General features: G+C 38.1%; 1 protein-coding gene across 3 annotated transcripts in view; it reads left to right on the plus strand.

The window, feature by feature from the left end:
- Positions 1 to 17529, plus strand: part of EDIL3 (EGF like repeats and discoidin domains 3) — a 257146-nt gene that overhangs the window by 220002 nt on the left and 19615 nt on the right. Inside the window, exon 10 of one of the 3 annotated variants that reach the window (XM_080372557.1) lies at positions 15405 to 15764. The exons of the other annotated variants lie outside the window; for them this stretch is intronic. Coding sequence (XP_080228683.1) covers positions 15405 to 15449 — 45 coding nt within the window. The 3' untranslated portion in view covers positions 15450 to 15764. Of the gene's footprint in view, positions 1 to 15404; positions 15765 to 17529 lie in introns of those variants that run through there. 3 annotated transcript variants of the gene reach the window in all.

Raw genomic sequence — 17529 nt, forward strand, 5'->3', positions numbered from 1 at the left:
GTGGTTTTACAGAGTGCATGATAGACCAGAGAAACTCTGACAAATGATTTTGTGGCTGTGAGAAGCTGATTTGAATTCAAGGGGAGACTGGACATGAACTTACCATTATTACAGGAAGAAACCCGTTAGAAATTACTAAGTGGACAAAACACAAGGCTCAAGAAATTTCTTTATCTGAAAATTACGGGAGACTGCAGGTGTATTAGGCCAACATATGTATATATTTTGCATTTTGTATCTACATTTGGGAGCCAGATACTGGGCCCTTGGTTTGCACCAGTGCAGCTTGTCTCCTCTCCTGTTACAGAAGACATCTGCAAATGTCGTCTACAGAGACGTTTACCATTACAAGCAAAGGTACTACAGTCAAGGAAAGGGAAAAATAAACTGAAGAAGGTTGGGACAGCATAATGATATTTCATTTAAATATGGGTGGTGGTGGTGGTGGTGGTGGTGGTGGTGGTGTGTGATTGGGGTTTTTATTATTATTATTATTATTCAGGTTTCTGTGTAATGCTGTTGTTAGAACTGCTTGCAGAAATTCCTGTTTCATTTAGCTGGAAGCAAATGCTTAGTGCTTTAGGGCAAATATTGGGGCACACATTTCTGTATCTGATAATCTATCAATACTACTTCAGTGTTGTAGAACTTTCAGGTTTATTTCTGCAGAATCGTATCTTGCAACTGTTGCTCCAGTTTATAATAGGACTTCTCCTGTTTTATAATCCTGTGAAAAGATGGTTTCAGTATGATTCCTTACTGTGCACAGGTGTATCTGTATTTTTCCTAAATCTATTGAGCCAAATCTAAGCAAGTCACTGGCACTCCATCTCTCTTAAGCAGTTACTTCTTTCCTGAGGTGCCCTTCTGGGAGACACAGAATGAACGGCCCTCTGGAGGAGGCTGTCCTCTCCATTGACACTCCATTGACTCTGCTGAGCTGACATGGCTAGCTTTGGTTAGGAGCCTCCCTAAAAAGAGGTTAATCGAGGTTAAGTCTACCCCAACTTGTCATTCAGTATTTTTATTTGAAGTCATTTAAACATAATTATCCAGCTCAATTTATTTCAATATTATTAGGGTAATAACCTGAAATATATTCCTACACAATAATTTAAATGCCTAAGAACGATGGTGTGCCAGCATGCTGTCCCCTGAAATTAACACATGCTTTTCCAGTTAGCCCTCAAGAAATGGAGTAAATCTTGGGAGATGGCAATCAAGGCAGCCTGATTGTGTGGACAGGTAGTATGAAGCATTTGGAATTTGCTTTTAGCAGTTTTGTTCTGCTGGTTTTATCCATGTCCCTGAACTGAAAAGGTCCCTTGGTCACTGTCAGGTGGACAAGGAGGTCTGCATTAGAAGGAGGTGATGATAAGTACCTGAGGTCTGCCAAAGGGCTCCATTCTATCTTATAAATCCTCTGTGCGTATGTCTTTTGCTTTCAGTTTCTATAGATTTCATGTCAAGTACTGTGCTGTATTTGATATTATGTAGCCGAAATACCTTCATCATAGAATGAATTACCTACATAAGCAATTAAGCAAGTAGTCAGAACAACACATTTTACATTACTACTTGTTTCGTTATCAATATTTATAAGCTCTTAAGTTACCATTGTGTGTGATAGTGTCAATTGTTTCTGTTATTAAGTAAAATTCCACAATTTATACTTCATAAAGAAGTAGAAGAGCTATTATGTAAACTGACAAAAGGCAGTTTTCTGCAGAAGAATTTTGAGGTATTACTATAGTCAATGAAATTTTAAAGATACTGACAGTAGCTTTGATTGTATAAATGACAGTATTTTCCAGCCTGGATAAACAAATGATTGGAGAATAGGCAAGATGCTGATAGCAAGCTATGTATAAAAAGCTTAATTTACTGCAACATGTAAACATGTTTGTGGCACATTGATAAGTAAGTAATCAATGCATAGAACATAATTGGCTATGTCCACTATAATTGTTAGCATGGGAAAAAAATAGAGAATTAAAATCTTATTACACAAGCCTGCACGACTTTTTTAGTTTCAAAGCCACCATTATTAAATGCACCTGCTTTAATTGTATTTGTAAAAAGTCATTGTCAGAACACCCTATACAAATAAGGATGACACGCATAGTTTAGTGCTGGATTACAAATACCACAGGAAGCATACTTGAGTGAATTTAGAAGTGTGAGCACTGTAACATGTGCTTAAGAGTAACTTCATGCAACAAGAGCTTCAATTTTTTTGTGAGCAGTCACAGGAATCTCTCGCTTATACAGAAGCTGAAAGGTTTTCCACTCTGTTGTGTTTCAGTCTGAGATGAAAGCACTTTGTATTAGCTGAAGCTCGCAGTAACAAAAATGTGTGGTTTAGGCTAAGATGCAATGAGGAAACACTGAATGTTTGACACTCCATCGTAACAATATAAGCTGAACAGTAATTACGGGGGAACCTTACAGGGAGCAGAAGAGGCAGTAGGAAATAGGTATGGAAGAAAGAGCTTGCCCACCCGGCAAAGAACAAGCAGGTGTTTATATTTTCTCTGTTCTTTTCAACACTTAAAGGAGGAGGAATTGCTGCCTACAAGATTTACTTTTTTTTTTAGGTGTTTGGTTTGGTGGGTTTTTTTCGCTGGGATGAAGGGTTTAATTTGTACAGTGGATCAATGGATATTGCACAGATGCTGCAAATTCCTGTTTGAAGACCTGTTTAGATACTTTACGTTAAAACTTAATCTGTTCATCATATTTGTTTTGTGTTAATTGTTGTACAGGTTTTCAAATCAGTACATATTTGTGCAAGTATATGTTTTTACAGATTTCAATAAATATAGAAAAAATAATGAAAATATTTAACCTTTCATAATAACATTATCAGTGCATTTCCATTTTATTTTTACTGAGGTTTTATATACAATTATTGCATTGTCCATCTTACTTGCTGAATAATGTCTAGTAGCAACTCAGCTTTCTTTTATTTTTCTTTGAGAATATGTTCTCACAGGTCTCGCCACAAAAAAGCTCCAAGTGCTCTCCAGAGTATTTTAGGCAGCTCTCTGCCTGGAAGCACCTGAGAGGTTACTGGCTAGAAATTCAGATTCATGCAGAATGACCTGGTGAGGTGCTCAGAGCTCTCAGAAAAAGTTGTGTTACCTAGTTTTCACCAGCTTTGCAGACTGCAAATGAGGAAGTCTTTCGTCTTTCTGCTCACAACCCCTCTGCAAGAGAAACAACTTGCTTGTTTCCCTGGCTAGCACATTGAGTTAGCAGGGCCTGAATTTTCTCAGAAGCTCCAAGTGAATGTGGCTGCTGCTGGCTTAGGAACACGCTGCAAGACCTCCTGATGAGCAGGTTTGGATGAGCTGCATCACAAGGGGTGAAGTGGTGACTGGTTTTGCAAAATACTTGTCAAGTCTTACATGATGTTCAAATTCATTGATCTAATGCATCACATTAGATTGGATGACAGGCAGCAGTCATGCACTGGTCACATTGCCAGAATAAAAATTAAATCAGGATTACCCTTCTGAGGAGGGAGAAAATGTTGTCACTAATGGTATCTGTATTTCTTTTCAAATTCATGAAGAGATTTTGCTCGATAGCTGTAATCCACACCTTAGCACTTCTGTCTACCATGCCAAAATTGTGGGATTTAGCAGGCAGATAATGGTATCCTGAGGCGCATATAAATTTTATCATGTATGTCACTTCCAGGACAAAAAAAGGCAGGTTTTTTTAAAAACAATTTACCAATTAAAAGTAACACAGGTGCCAAACTCGTGTTAAAAGTTAAACCAGTTTTACTACAGAAAATTCCAATACTGCCTATCTACCTTGAAAAAAACAATTCATATTAAGATAACTAGGCTGCCTTGAAACAGCAGCAGCCCGAGTCATGTTGCCAACATTCCACTCTGATTTTCTTGTGGATGTTTCATCCCCTTAAAATAAAACAAAGGTTTCTGTTTACACATCTTTACCACCTGTCCTCTTGCCTCCCATCCTTTCATCCATCTCAGTCATGCCGACATCCAGTGCAGGCTCCTAATCATTGTGTTTGTCAAAGCCTGCACGAGTGGCTGTGCTGGGAGCCGTGAAGGGAGACCGGCCATCTGCCTCCTCCTCACCATATGCCTCCGCATGTGGATGGCAGCCGTACGCAGAGGCCACCACCTTGCTGCTGGACATCTCTTTTCCAGGCGGGTATCTTGATATTTCAGCCACACTGATGTTCTTCTACCGCAGTACTTCACAGCTCCTGCCACTCCTTTTTCTGACAAGTCATGAAGATCACAGACACCTACTTATTGAAAGCAGTAGGCAGAGATTTCATTTTAATAATAACCGCTGCTACACTATTTTGGGCAGGCAAAATGTGTGGGGCATGGTAGTGTGGAAGCAGTGCTCAAGGCATCCGTGGCAGTGAAGTCATTTATCACTAATTGGCATTTATCACTGCAGCTAGCCAAACAGACTGCAAGGTTCCAGCTCTTTTTGCATTTATACAGTCACAAAGCAGCCAGATGACAAGATTTCAAATCAGCCATGCTGCATAGACTGTAAATATCGCGCATTGATAGGCATAACACTTGTACGTCAAAAGAGGAGCAAAATTATGAAACCAGAAGAACCTGAGCATTCACTAATTCAACGCAGGTAGCTTGAGGAAAATTGATACGGAGACAACCAGTTTGCTCTCAGGGAAACCAATTACAGCATGTTACATCATAACTGATTTCTCTTTTACTGCACCTAAGGTTGTTACCTTAATGATCAAATGCAGTTAGATATATATTTAATCTCTGGTTCTGTTAACATATTTCTAATCTGTACTAAAGTGCAAGTTGGTGCTGTAATAGATCCCTGCAGGACAGTTTATGTTGGTGAGCTTGTTGCAAGTAACACATTTTAAGCAATAAGTCAAAAGCAGTGAATACCACCTTTTAAAATTCTTTCCTTTACAAAGTATATTGCTGGTTTTCCTCCTTTTGGGGGGAAAAAAAAACCCCACGGAGTTTAATTTTTAACATAGTTAAGCAGACTGCAATATGCACAAAGAGGACTAGGTTTTTCTATTGATACATTTCATTGGTAAAACTTCTGGAAACAAATCGTGAAAAAAATACACAGTCTGACAAGAATACTCCTAATTGAGCAGCTGTGGGAGCTAAACCTTTATTTTGTGCCTGTCACTGGTGTGTAGCTGCTACCATAGCTCCAGCTTTGTGTCAGACTGTAGCAGTGGAAAAAGAGGCATGCAAGGCTAATCTGTGTGCTTTTGGGACCTGAGAGTAAGGCACAACATATTCCCCATGAAAAGTACACTAATTTAAGAACATGCCTGCAAACAGAAGAAGAAAGTTTGCGTCTTGCTGTTCCTTGCATGAGCTTGCAGATAAGAGACCAACTTAAGCATAGCTGATATACATACAGTTTTGAAGTGCTGCTATTTTTAGTTTGCTGTGGTTGAAAGAATAATTTCTTAGGATGGTCTGGCAACACAGCAGCTAGAGCTGGACTGTGTACATAGCTGTGAGTCATGTTTGCATGCTTGCAGAGACACCCTTAGAACAACTGGGGTATAATTTGGTAGAGATAAAATTAACAGCATTTAGGGAGAGAAAAACATATGTCGTGTGCCTTCTTATGGATTTGATAATTCTGTTTAGAAAAGGCTTAGCTCCTCCGGGAGTTTGTACAGATAAAAATACATATTGCAGAGCTCTACATTAAGTAGTACATAAAAATACTGGCAAGTCCGATCTCATTTATTTTAGTTCAATGCTTTCTCCTCAAAAAGGTTAGTTCCATATTTCTCCAGGATCATTATATTTCATCTGCTGTATAGAAATAAGACTAACTTCTGATATGCAGCCTGAGAAACTAAGAACAGATGAAATACAATGTTTGGTATGCAGTACACTCCTTACTGTCACAGGGCTAGATTTAAGATGCACATGATGTGAGTTAATGTGTAACAATGCATTTGTCAACAGATTAAATGCATTTTCAGTGCCCGGTAAAATTTTATGAAGTCTTTTTTGTCTTATTTTGGCCTAAATTATTTCTGTTGATTTTTAGCGAAGGTAGAGTGAATTGGATAATAAGAGTAAGTGCACGTAAACTGGTGCAGAAAGCAATGATAAAAGGATATTCCTACAATATTTCAAAAATATTTGTGGAAGCACAGATGCATTTGACAAATAACATATAATTTGCATGCATCAGTGAGAATGTAGCTGAGACAAGGTTTGCAGAGAAAATAGATACTCCTTATGTGGCCAACCGATACAATTACTATCATTAACAGGAAGATCACATTCTTAATTTTGTCAGTCTCCCCTACTTCCAGGGAATACTGAAGCATTTTTGGTTGTAAATAATGAGCCAGCACAGGACCAAATGTGTCCTGTTGCTCTTAGACTTGCTCTGAATGACTTCCATGAGCCAAAAACGAAAATATTTGAGAAAACAGGAAAATAGAGCTGCACTGACAGGTGATTGTTGGTTTCTAATCGTATAGAACTGTAAACTCATAGAATAGTTTCAACTTGTCAGGTAAGGTATCAGCTGTTTGCTTGCTACATGTGTTATCACCATGGGTGCTCAGCAGCAGAAGCTGTTGCGTGCATGTGCTCCAGAAGGTGTTTTCCACAGTGAAGCTCTAAGGCTCAGTTATTTATCCCAGTACTGGCAAATACTAGAACACGGAAAGGGCTTGTACCTGTTCAAAATACTCATTCCTGTGTGATTTTTGGTTTTGTTTAGACCAAGCACCAGCATCTATTTTAAACCTTCTAAAAACAACACTTTTTTTTTTTCTGATAGTGTATAGCTATGGCATCCAGAGTCTACAGAGGGAAACTTTAAATGTAGACCAAATAAAAATGATGTAAATATATGGTTCTAATATTTCACATGTATTTGGTGAAAAATATTAGGGACGCAATATCATCCAATATCCATGTTATTGGCACCATAATGAAAATGAAAATTCCTCAAGCTATGGGTGTGAGCTGTTAGCTACAACTGCCCCAGATACAACAGCCACACAATCCCACAGAATTTTATTTCCATTTTTTCATTAGATCCCATACATTGGATCTCCTGATCTTTGATTGCTGCTACGTCAAGAAATTCGCTTCTCCTACCTGCTTGCAGCAATGTTTTTCAGTTCAAAATTTGCTGCTTCTTCCACATGTACTTACACCTGATCACAGTTGAATTTATCATAAGTAAATTTATATATCTACGTACATATATATATAAACATTAAAATCCGTACCCATATCTCCCTGGCATAGAGACACACAATCTCTCAGGAGACAGAGAAATCAGAATTCAGAATTTTGATGGAAAACTGAATTAAGGAGTATGTTTGGGAGTATGCTGCTGTAACCCAAATAGCAACTTCACAGATCAGGAAATATGAAAACTGTTAAACAAAAATGCAGTACATTTAGAATTTATATATCTGTGTAGGTGAGAATATATACGTGTGTGTGTGTGTGAGTGTGAGTATTTCTGTAATAGAAGAATACTTTTTGACTTCAAAGTCAGCATACAAAAGAAAACTCACCAAATGTATGCAAAATCACTGGAAGAGTTGCCTTATTAAAAACCAAGTTATCTTTCAAAACTTTGTACAAGAATTTCTTTTGGATTTTTCATTAGGCCCCGCATGAGTCATTTGTGTAGTGTCAGGAATGAATTGCATTCCTTGCTACCACGCACGTCTGTGATGTTTTGCCATGCTCTGCTGAGCTACAGCTGGCGAGAGTCTCTACAGGCTGCTCCTCCCACCTGCTCTCAAGAGCTGGTGCCATCTTACAACATTTCAAAGAAACGCTTTTTCAAAATCCTGCCCGTGTAAAGACCCTGATTGGCTTCTGAGCAATCAAAACACAGCCAGACTTCTGCTTACAGATAATTTCACTGCCATCTCAGTCAATGAGGCTTTCATGAGCTATGTGAAGTCCCAAGAAAATGTAAGGGATTGTGTGTGGGTTTTTTTAGCTTTTTAAATGGCTGTTGCCTATTTCACATGTTCATTATTTGGACAACCAAAATAAAATTGCTTTTCTTTAAGGTTGTCTTTTGCAGTTGAATGTGTAATCAAAAACAGAAGAATGCAAAGAAGATAACTTTAAAAGTACAAATGCTATACTCTGATTTAGCCTTTGACCTTCATGCTGTTGTGCACCAGCAAAATTGCAGACATGCATACCAAGTGTCTCTTTCAAAACAAAGTTCAAAATGTGTTGTCATCATAGGATCATCATCTCAACCTCAGAAATAAATTACTGAATATTACAGATAGTATCAGGGTTCATACCACTTTATTGCATAATTCTGGAAATACTGAGAATGCCTATATTGGCGCTTTTTTGTTATTATTAATTTAGGAATTATTTGCTTTACCCACAGTGGTACAATCAAAACTGCTACTGTGAACAAAATATCCACTTCATATAGTGAAAATCTATACATTTTGTAAAGATAAGTATTTTTTTCCCCAGTCTTCCCTGTTGCTCTTGTACAGGATGGAGTATGGGTCATGTAACCTGGGGAGTCACAAAGTACTTTTAAATCAGGGTAACCCCTAAGTGTTTATAGGATCATAGAATCATAGCTTAGATTGTAAAAGAATTTTAATAACATTGAGTCCAACCATTAACCTAACGCCGGCCAGTCCACCACTAAACCGTGTCCCTAAATGTCACATCTACAAGGCTTTTAAACACCTCCAGGGATGGTGACTCAACCACCTCCCTGGGCAGCCTGTTCCAACACTTGACAACCTTTGGTGAAGAAATTTTTCCTAATGCCCAATCTGAACCTCCGCTGGTGCAGCTCGGGGCCGTTTCCTCTGGCCCTGTCCCTTGTTCTCTGGGAGCAGAGCCCGACCCCCGCTGCCCGCAGCCCCTGCCAGGCAGCTGTAGGGAGCGACCAGGTCCCCCCTGAGCCCCCTCCTGCCCAGGCTGCCCCCCCCAGCCCCCCAGCCGCCCCCCCAGGCCCGGTGCCCCAGCCCCTGCCCCAGCCCCCTGCCCGTCCCTGGACACGCTCCAGCCCCTCTGTATCTGTGTTGTCGTGAGGGGCCCAAAACTGAACCCAGGATCTGAGGTGCAGCCTCGCCAGTGAACTCCCTCACCGTCTGTCTGACAAGGTCCTTCTGAAATTAGAATTTCATGCAGGAAAAGGCTGATCTGCCTTGTGCATGGCTTTGCAGTGTAAAAGGACTGAACTGTATAGCCTGGAGAGTCTCGGGGGGTGGTCTGTAGCTTTGGGGTGAGAACTCTGGCCTGTGAGGTAAGAAGGTCAAGCTCACCGAGCTAGTGATTTCTTGTGAACTCCGGAAGTTTGATGCGTGTACCTGCATGCAGTGCCTGTAGCCAAGGTTTTCACTGAACCTTATGGGTATAACCACATTAGTAACATAAAGGAGGTTAATCGGGACCTTCTGTGTGTGTTTTGGGGCTAACACAAAGACAGCGTTTAATCCCAACTGAAATGCTACGCAGTGCTTGCTCTGAGCAGAACATTCTCATCCAGTTCCACAAAGCTGTTAAATCTCTTTGGTTTAACATGACATTTGGGAAAAACATGACAGTTATATCCCCTGTGGGTGTAACCCTGGGAGTGTCTTTAACCACCTTGGCAAAACCCTTCTGTGAAGACTCGCTGGGAACCAGTCACTGAGGAAAAATACTTAAGATGCTGTTGTCTAAAGTTATCAACTTTCCATTAATGCCCGTGCTTTTTAAAACACTGTGTTCTATGAGAAAAATGAACATTTGCACTATCGGATACCATAGTAAACTTGAAAATTATGTTCTTTCACAGAGTAAATTGATATAAGCACAATAATCTGTTGCAAGTCAGCACGCAAATTACTGCTGATCTGTGTTACAGTAATAAAGATGTATTTTCTGCTGCCTAGAGAGCAGTAGTTAGGCAACAGTCCACTCCATGGAACCTCAATGCATGAGTGAGAAACACCTACTTACAGTCAGTGGAGAATTTTTTACTTGAATTCTTGATAGAAAACTCTACTTAGCAGACAGTCTGCTGCAGTGATAAGCAAAGATCTTTTATTCCTGTCTGCCAGTGAATGTAATGCTTTGCTTTCCAGTAGAAGTTAATTTACATTGAGACATGTTCTTATCCAGACTTTTTCCTGGTAGATGCAATTGGTAGATGTTCAAGTTTATTCCTCTGATTTATATGTTTAAAATTATTTTTTAAGCACCAAAGTATGAAAGTGGATGTGTCACAACATCTCTCACATGCTTGAAGTTGACTGAAAACCTCTGGTTTTGCCAAGCCTTCCACAAAGGTGCAGATTCCTTGACAGTAAACACTGGGCTTTAATAAATTAGGCTTATACCCACTTGACAGAGTAAGGGCTGCAGGAGCCATTTAAAAGATTAATCTCTGCGAAGGGAAGACTGGGAACACAAGGGCAAAACAAAAAACAAAAAAAAAAAAAAAAAAGCAAGAAATGTCTGATGGATCTACAAGGAAAACACATTGCCCAGAGCTGAAAATATGTTCTTTTCAGATTCCTTAATGCTGTGATTTCACAGACTTCTCTGTGTGTTGGTGCTCAAAACTTTTAAGTTAATATTTCGACTTCATTAATAATTGATCATCTCCTATCTTTCTGCTGGTTTATGGCAGACCAGACTTCACCCTCTGTGGTATGTGTGCGGCTCTTTGTTAGCTGTAACAGATGTCAGTAGGGGTTGTGTGGGTATGTGCAAATGTAACATTTCGCAAATATTCTGCTTCAGATACTACTTTCTTTGAGATCCAGCCTTGTTTATTATAGAAAATTGTTGTGTTTTTGAGAGGGCTATGTTTGCTTTTCCAGCCATAGTTGTACGTTTCTCTTTTACTATCTTTGTTTCAAAAAACCATTTTTTTCTTCTTTTTTAAAAAAATATTGATTGCAATTAGCTGTAGCCAAAGTACTCCTAGGGGATTTTGGCATTTTTCTGATATTGAAAAAATGACTCAAATGATTTTACTAATCTGCTCAGTCTGAACGTGACATAACATTTGTTGTCAACTAAATCTTTAATATGTTAAGCATGGAAAGCAGCAAGCGTAATGTCTGCAGCACATCTATAGTTATTTATACTGGAAATAGTGGTAATATTTAATATTTTTAACGAATCTACAAAGTGACTTTCGAGAGTTATCTCAAAGGTGTCACCATGAATAATCATGGAATTAATTATTTCAGGAAGGCTTAGAGAGGTTACACGTAGGAACCTATACTATGCTGCATTTAAGTTACAAAAAACATGCAGATGTGTTTTGGTTGTTGTTTTCTTCAGTGGAAGTACTGTAGAGTGTAATGAAGAATCAGTTGGAGGTGAGTGAAAGAGAAGGGTAAAAAAGACAAAGCAGGCTCTGAAAATCTGTGTGCACCCTGTCAGAAGATCCATTTCAACCAGTTTGACTTTCAAATGGTCTAAGTTTTGGTTACTGCCTGACCATTGGTGGCCTCTAGTTATATCAAAAGAAGGGCTCTAGCTGCAGATACCTTTCTACCCACCTGGGAGTGTTTTTTTCCAGTGTTCTTTGTCAGAAGCCGTGAGTTTTGAAATTCTTTCCAGTCTCAGCCAGCTAGATCCTAGCTTTCTTAACCTTACAAAAATTTTTTTACACCCTGTTGTAACGTTGGATGAGAGGCTGAGGTAAATATATTTATGTGCCCACCTTCTGCATTATGTTCTTTTTATGTTCTCATATGGGTTAGGGTGCAAAGATAGGAGTGTTTTAACTTGGTAAATCTGAAGAAAAATAATAAAATAACAATATTATTCAGGGCTCATTTGAGTTCTAGAGGCCAATCACAGGCAGTTAGTGATTTTCCTAAGGAATATGGTCTATTGAGGCATAAGGAGAGTACTTAATTTCAAAATAAATGTAGCTGCAACCAACAAACTCCATGTCCACAAACCTACAGTCTTCTCTATCATTTTTTTCCAAACTGAGAAGAGTACAGATAAGCTTAGGAAGTAATTTGTCTGCATTGATTTACCCTGTTGCCTAGGCACCAAAGCATCAGTACCCCTTTGATTAATTATTTAACAATACAAAAGAGGGAGTAGCTGTCAATTTTTTAAAAAATTAAAAAAACTTTTAAACAATTGAGATGCTCTTTTAATTTCTATGAAAAGATAATGAAAACATTCTAGATTAAAATGCAGCATTTTATTTTTTGCTATTAAATTACATTTAAAATATTTTGGAGTTCATATTTTTACTTTTGTACCAGTTCTTATGAAAATGAAACAATTCATAGATAATTCTGAACTTCTTCAATAGAAATTCATACCACTATTAAAATGATCAAACATAATTTTATTAAAACTGTCATTCAAATTTCAGAGACAAATCAATTTTTTATCGCTTCTGAATACTAAAGCTCTGGTTGCAGATCAGCTTTACTTAATATTTAATTTACTCTAGAGCAGTTTGAATTAACTGCTACTGCATCTGTGGGTTCCAGTGTACGATCTGGGCTTAAGCTGTTTGGAAGTTCATTTAATCCAAGTTCCTTGTAGAAAAATCCTATGATGTTTCCCAGGCAATCAGTTTTTGTGGAACTTTCATCACAAAAGCTCTAGAATGGAATATATGGTAAAAACAGTAAAAGTTATTCAATTGTTACTTTTATCTGGAATGTGGAAGTCCATTCTCATGACCCTTCTTTTCCTTACCCAGATCAGAAACTGAGCCTGGTCCAGGCAGACCTGATTGCCCAGATCCCGATCAACTCCTTCAAAAGCATTCTTCTTCATCTTATATCTCTCAGGGTCTGTGGTTGGGTGGGGGGTTTTTTGCATTTCTGACAGCACAAAGTTCTTTGTGGTTTTTTTGTGGGGTTTTGGTTTTTTTTTTTTTTTACTTTGGGGGAACAGGAAAATATTTTCCTGTTTAACTCCAGGCTCGGTCAACAATTTTAGCAAAGTGTTAATCCCTTAAATCAGTCATGCCTTGTGCTTTCCACATGCTCTGCAGTAGGTGCAGAGAGCCGATAAGCGTTACAGGGTGTTTTGAAAGCCAAGAAAATACATCTGTGTCAGATCAAAGGCAGAACTGAGTCCTAGGGTTGGATATGTCCTGCCAGTAGCCTAGTCTTATTTTGACCAGAGGTCTATTTATGAAGCTCTATAATAGGAGCTCCAGGGTGTCATTTTGACTAATAACAGATAATCTTTCTTATGTCCTGGAGAATGAAGATTAATAGACCTTTTAATTGTATTCAAGCCAGTACATTATGAGATTATTGCCTTGGAAGTGCCAAGCCATTTGGTCTAAAAGGGAAAAGAAACTTGGTTTCTTCTCTAAACTTGGAAAAATACTTCTCTAGCTAAGAAAGTCAGAGCCAATTCCTACACCATAATGCACCAATTTAGTGTATATCTGCTGGTCATTAACAGTGTATTGCTGTAAACAAAAGCCTGTCCTATCATTTTGGGGCTGTGGACACACAAAAAAAAAAAAAAAAAAAAAAAAAAAGAAGGCAAAGCAAGCAGCTTACTTTCGTTTTCAGAGTCTGGTAGCACAATTTGGGCATTTTTAGCTTACAGCTACAGCAGCATAGCTGTATGAAACAGGTTGCACATAATAATGCCTGGCTGACAGATGGGCGAAGTCATTCTTAAAAAGAATGGCTGAATGATGCTGCGTTGGCTGCTTTTCCTGTGAAAATAAGAGTCATGCACTCAGAGCTTTTAAATACATGGAGGAACTTTCAGCCTAAACCTCACTTATCTTCTAGGCAGATTTAACTTTGCTTACAGGCAGGTTTTCGTTAGTATTTCAACAGTTCAGTAGTTATATTAATTATTAGTCACTTTGCAGTATCTTGTGTGCAAGCTTATCTGCAGTTTACTTGTTGATCTATAGCCTAGATACTCATAGATTATTGGGACATTTTTATGTACTGCAGAAAATATTTGCAAAATTATTAATCACCTGGGGAAAATCGACCAGGTGAATAATGAACTTGCATATTACCACCATTATTTTTCATTTTAAAAATAAAATGAGCTGCTCATGCGTAGGTGAGTCCATTTGTGATCCAAACATTTTTACAGAGATATTTATCAGTCCTCCAGTAAAAGTTATCACATCATCTTCCCTGCTGAAAACCAAGTAGAAGTTGCAGTAATTCATTTGCAACAAAGGATTTTGCTTTCCCAGGCATTGCATCACCAGCCTTTAATTTCAGCTTAAATCCCATAACACACTGAAACCCTAAGACAAATGAAATCTGAGATACCTGGATTTCTCCTGACTGCAGCTCAAAAGCTGCCACTGTTTCAAAGTGCCGGTATAAAATGCTACCTTCCTTACTCTTCAAATTTCAAGTGTCCTTCTGAAATTTACAGTTAAACAGACCACATTTCCCTTGCTTACATTCCAAGTTTTTTCCTATCTGTTTGTGTCGGTATTTTGCTGCTGTTCTGCCCACTCCAGCATCTGAGGTTCCCTGTAATGGTCTTTAACAGAAAACTAAGGAATCCACATGGGGACAGAGCCCACAGAACTGGCACACAAGAAATCTTACTAAAAAATTTGCTCATCAACTTGAGATATATCTTAGTAACATAAGAGGAGGTAACAGAAATACTTTCTTGCTCTTCTCCCACTCTTTTTAAGAGTGGAGCATGCCTGTCCAGCCTCTCAAATTGTGTGTTCCTTATTCATTGATTAGAGGAAAGACATTCAAATGGTCAATATTTTCCAACTTTTCTTTTTTCTTTGGTAATTGTTCTTTTCTGTGTTTTATTTTCACCTTTAGTCATTGTCAAAAGCTTTTGAACAAAAGTTATCAGCAACATTATTGTTAGTACAGCAGTAAGTGCTTTAAATGATGATTTCCAGGAATGACACTCTTGAAAGCTACTTCTTATTATCACACAGTTTTATACCATTTTTTCTTTTAAAGGCATGTACTATTATGTAAAGAACTGAATGTAAATTAATTCTTTTTTCCAATATCCCTATCTATTTCTAGCCATAACTAGGTGCAAGGATCAGCAAAGTGTACTAATGCAGCTCAAAATCTTCTAACTCCACCAGATGCCTAAGCCTGCTTAATCACTGCTAATTGAATGGACTATTTTAAAATCTCTTAGCATCATCAAGGACTGATAAGCTTTGAATATTCCGTACCAGACAGAGAAACTATTACTGTTCTATTCATGGTTTCTTGACTGTTGGTGACCAATGCAATCAACTATGTCACATCTACAAAAGTTGTCTAATCACATTTACAGTAAAAAGACTCCTGCACCAGATGTGAAGTATTCAGTGTTAGGAGAAAAATTTATAGATTTAACCATCACTGATGTTATCATTTTGAAATACTAAATTTTCTTTTACTTCAGACTGCATTCAGACATGGATATACCATGTACTGCCATCTCCCGTGAGGACATGAATTCTTCCTGATAAGTTGTGAGAGTTGCCAGCACGCACAGAAGTCATTCCAGTTTGCAGGAGCAGTATGAAAGCAGTGTTATCTTGTGTGTGCTGTAAGCAGGATTTACCAGCATGCCAATACAACCGTGGAACATCAACTGCCTTGCGTTCCCATAGGAAATGGGTAGCAACTCCCTTTGGGGCTTTTGAAAATCCAGATCCCAAGGCTAAAATTTGCTTTTTTCTTTTTTTCTTTCTTTTTTTTTTTTTTTTTACACTTTAGGTTTGAGATATCAATAAAATGAGATTAGTCATGATTTAGTAAAGTGTGGTTATATAACATTTCTCAATAAGAAATAGCTACTGCTTTTAAAATGGCTATGCAGCTGATTCTATGCATCTGATTTTTTACTAAAATGCTGAAAAAATCATGTAGTAATTCAAGCGTTTTTTCTCCTTTTCCTCCAGTATCTCTGTAACAGTGATTACTAAGTACATAAGTACATCAATGAAAGATTCACACACTCTAAATTCTTTAAGTGGCTGCTGCTTAAGGAGTCACTAATTGAAACCAAGTGACCTGTGAGTTTGTGTGTGTGTTTCAGTTCAAAATTTTCAAAATAATGGCCTGAGATGTATTTTTTACAGTCAGTCCGTGGAGATTTCAAGACAGACATCACACACCCGTTTCTCCCTTGTAAATTGTACTGGGCACAGCTGATGGTACATGGTATTCTTTCTAACTTGTTTCTTATGCACAGTTGCTGTCGTTATTAAGTGATTCAGAGGGAACGTGCTCTTTAAGAAGAGGAAAATGAGAGTAAATAAGAAAATAAGAGTCATATTTATTATCTTGGCCTAGAGGACTACAGATATTAAAAATATAGTAGCACAATGTTAAAATAATGTTGAAGGTTTAATCTTAAATTGAAAAAGAAGCAAGCAAAACAAACCTCACATTTTTGAAGAAGCAAAATAATGGCACTCCAATCTTATTTTGTCTGAAAACAACCCTTCTCTTCCTAGGCATAAAAGAAGATGTTTAATTTAAAACATACACTAGCTAATTCAGAACAAATTAAATGTAAATAGATCTTATTTTATTTTATTTTATTTTGCAAGAATGAAAATCCATTATAGTGGAATATTGAACAAAAAGCTCTGAAATGCTTCTTCCTATCAAATTATTATGGCTTCCAGAGCATTTCCTTTTGTCTCATAACTTATTTTCTTAGTGCATTTTTTTTTTCAGGTTTTATTAATAAGTATTTACTCTAATAGTGTATATTTAAGTGACTATACCAAAAACAGTCTGCTACGTATGGTGCTGCGATGGAAATGAGCTTTCTCTACTAAGTGTGTATAGTCAACTTCGTTGGTTTTTTCCTCCAAAGTTTTTAGATACAATTCGGCAATTAGGCATGATGGATCATAGTTTAGGTTTGTGGTTGTTTGGGTGGGATTTTTAATATGAGCCTTCATATTAATGAGTATGCTAAGCTTCACATTTTACAAACAAGAAATGCTGCTGAAATGTAGTTAGAAACATACAGATGTTGCACATCTGCAACAAGTGTACTATACTGTCACCAATTTTCCTGTTATCTCCAGTGTTTGGCCTGGAGGAGAAAGCTAAGTGCCTACATCGGATCAATAATATAAGGAGATCTGCAATTCTACATTTACGCTGCAAACACTGCAAGCCTGTCCCTCCCTTTCTTAGGCTTGGGTGCAGAGAGCAACTATCCTGAGTGTGCCTGGAAAAATCAGGGGAGTCATGAGGTCTTAAATGAAGAGTAAATAACCTGCTCAGGACAACTTAAGTGCATTAGACGGTCATGGTGGGATTCAGGTGCCCAACCATGAGTCTCTAACATTACCTTAAACATCCCAAAATATCTGAGACCTCCTTGCAAGACCAGCATATGTGATAGGCAGATCTGCACTTTGGTGAAATAGCAGCTGGGGACCATGCATGCCTTCTTTTCCCAATCTTTTAAGGAACCGTGCCCCACCTTGGCCGTGCTTCCCTCTCACATGCGTTGGGTCGATTTCTTTGGTTTCTATCCCTGGTGCTTTTAGTCCAAGGGA

Source organism: Falco punctatus, assembly GCF_963210335.1.
Source record: "Falco punctatus genome assembly, chromosome: Z".
Lineage (NCBI taxonomy): Eukaryota > Metazoa > Chordata > Aves > Falconiformes > Falconidae > Falco > Falco punctatus.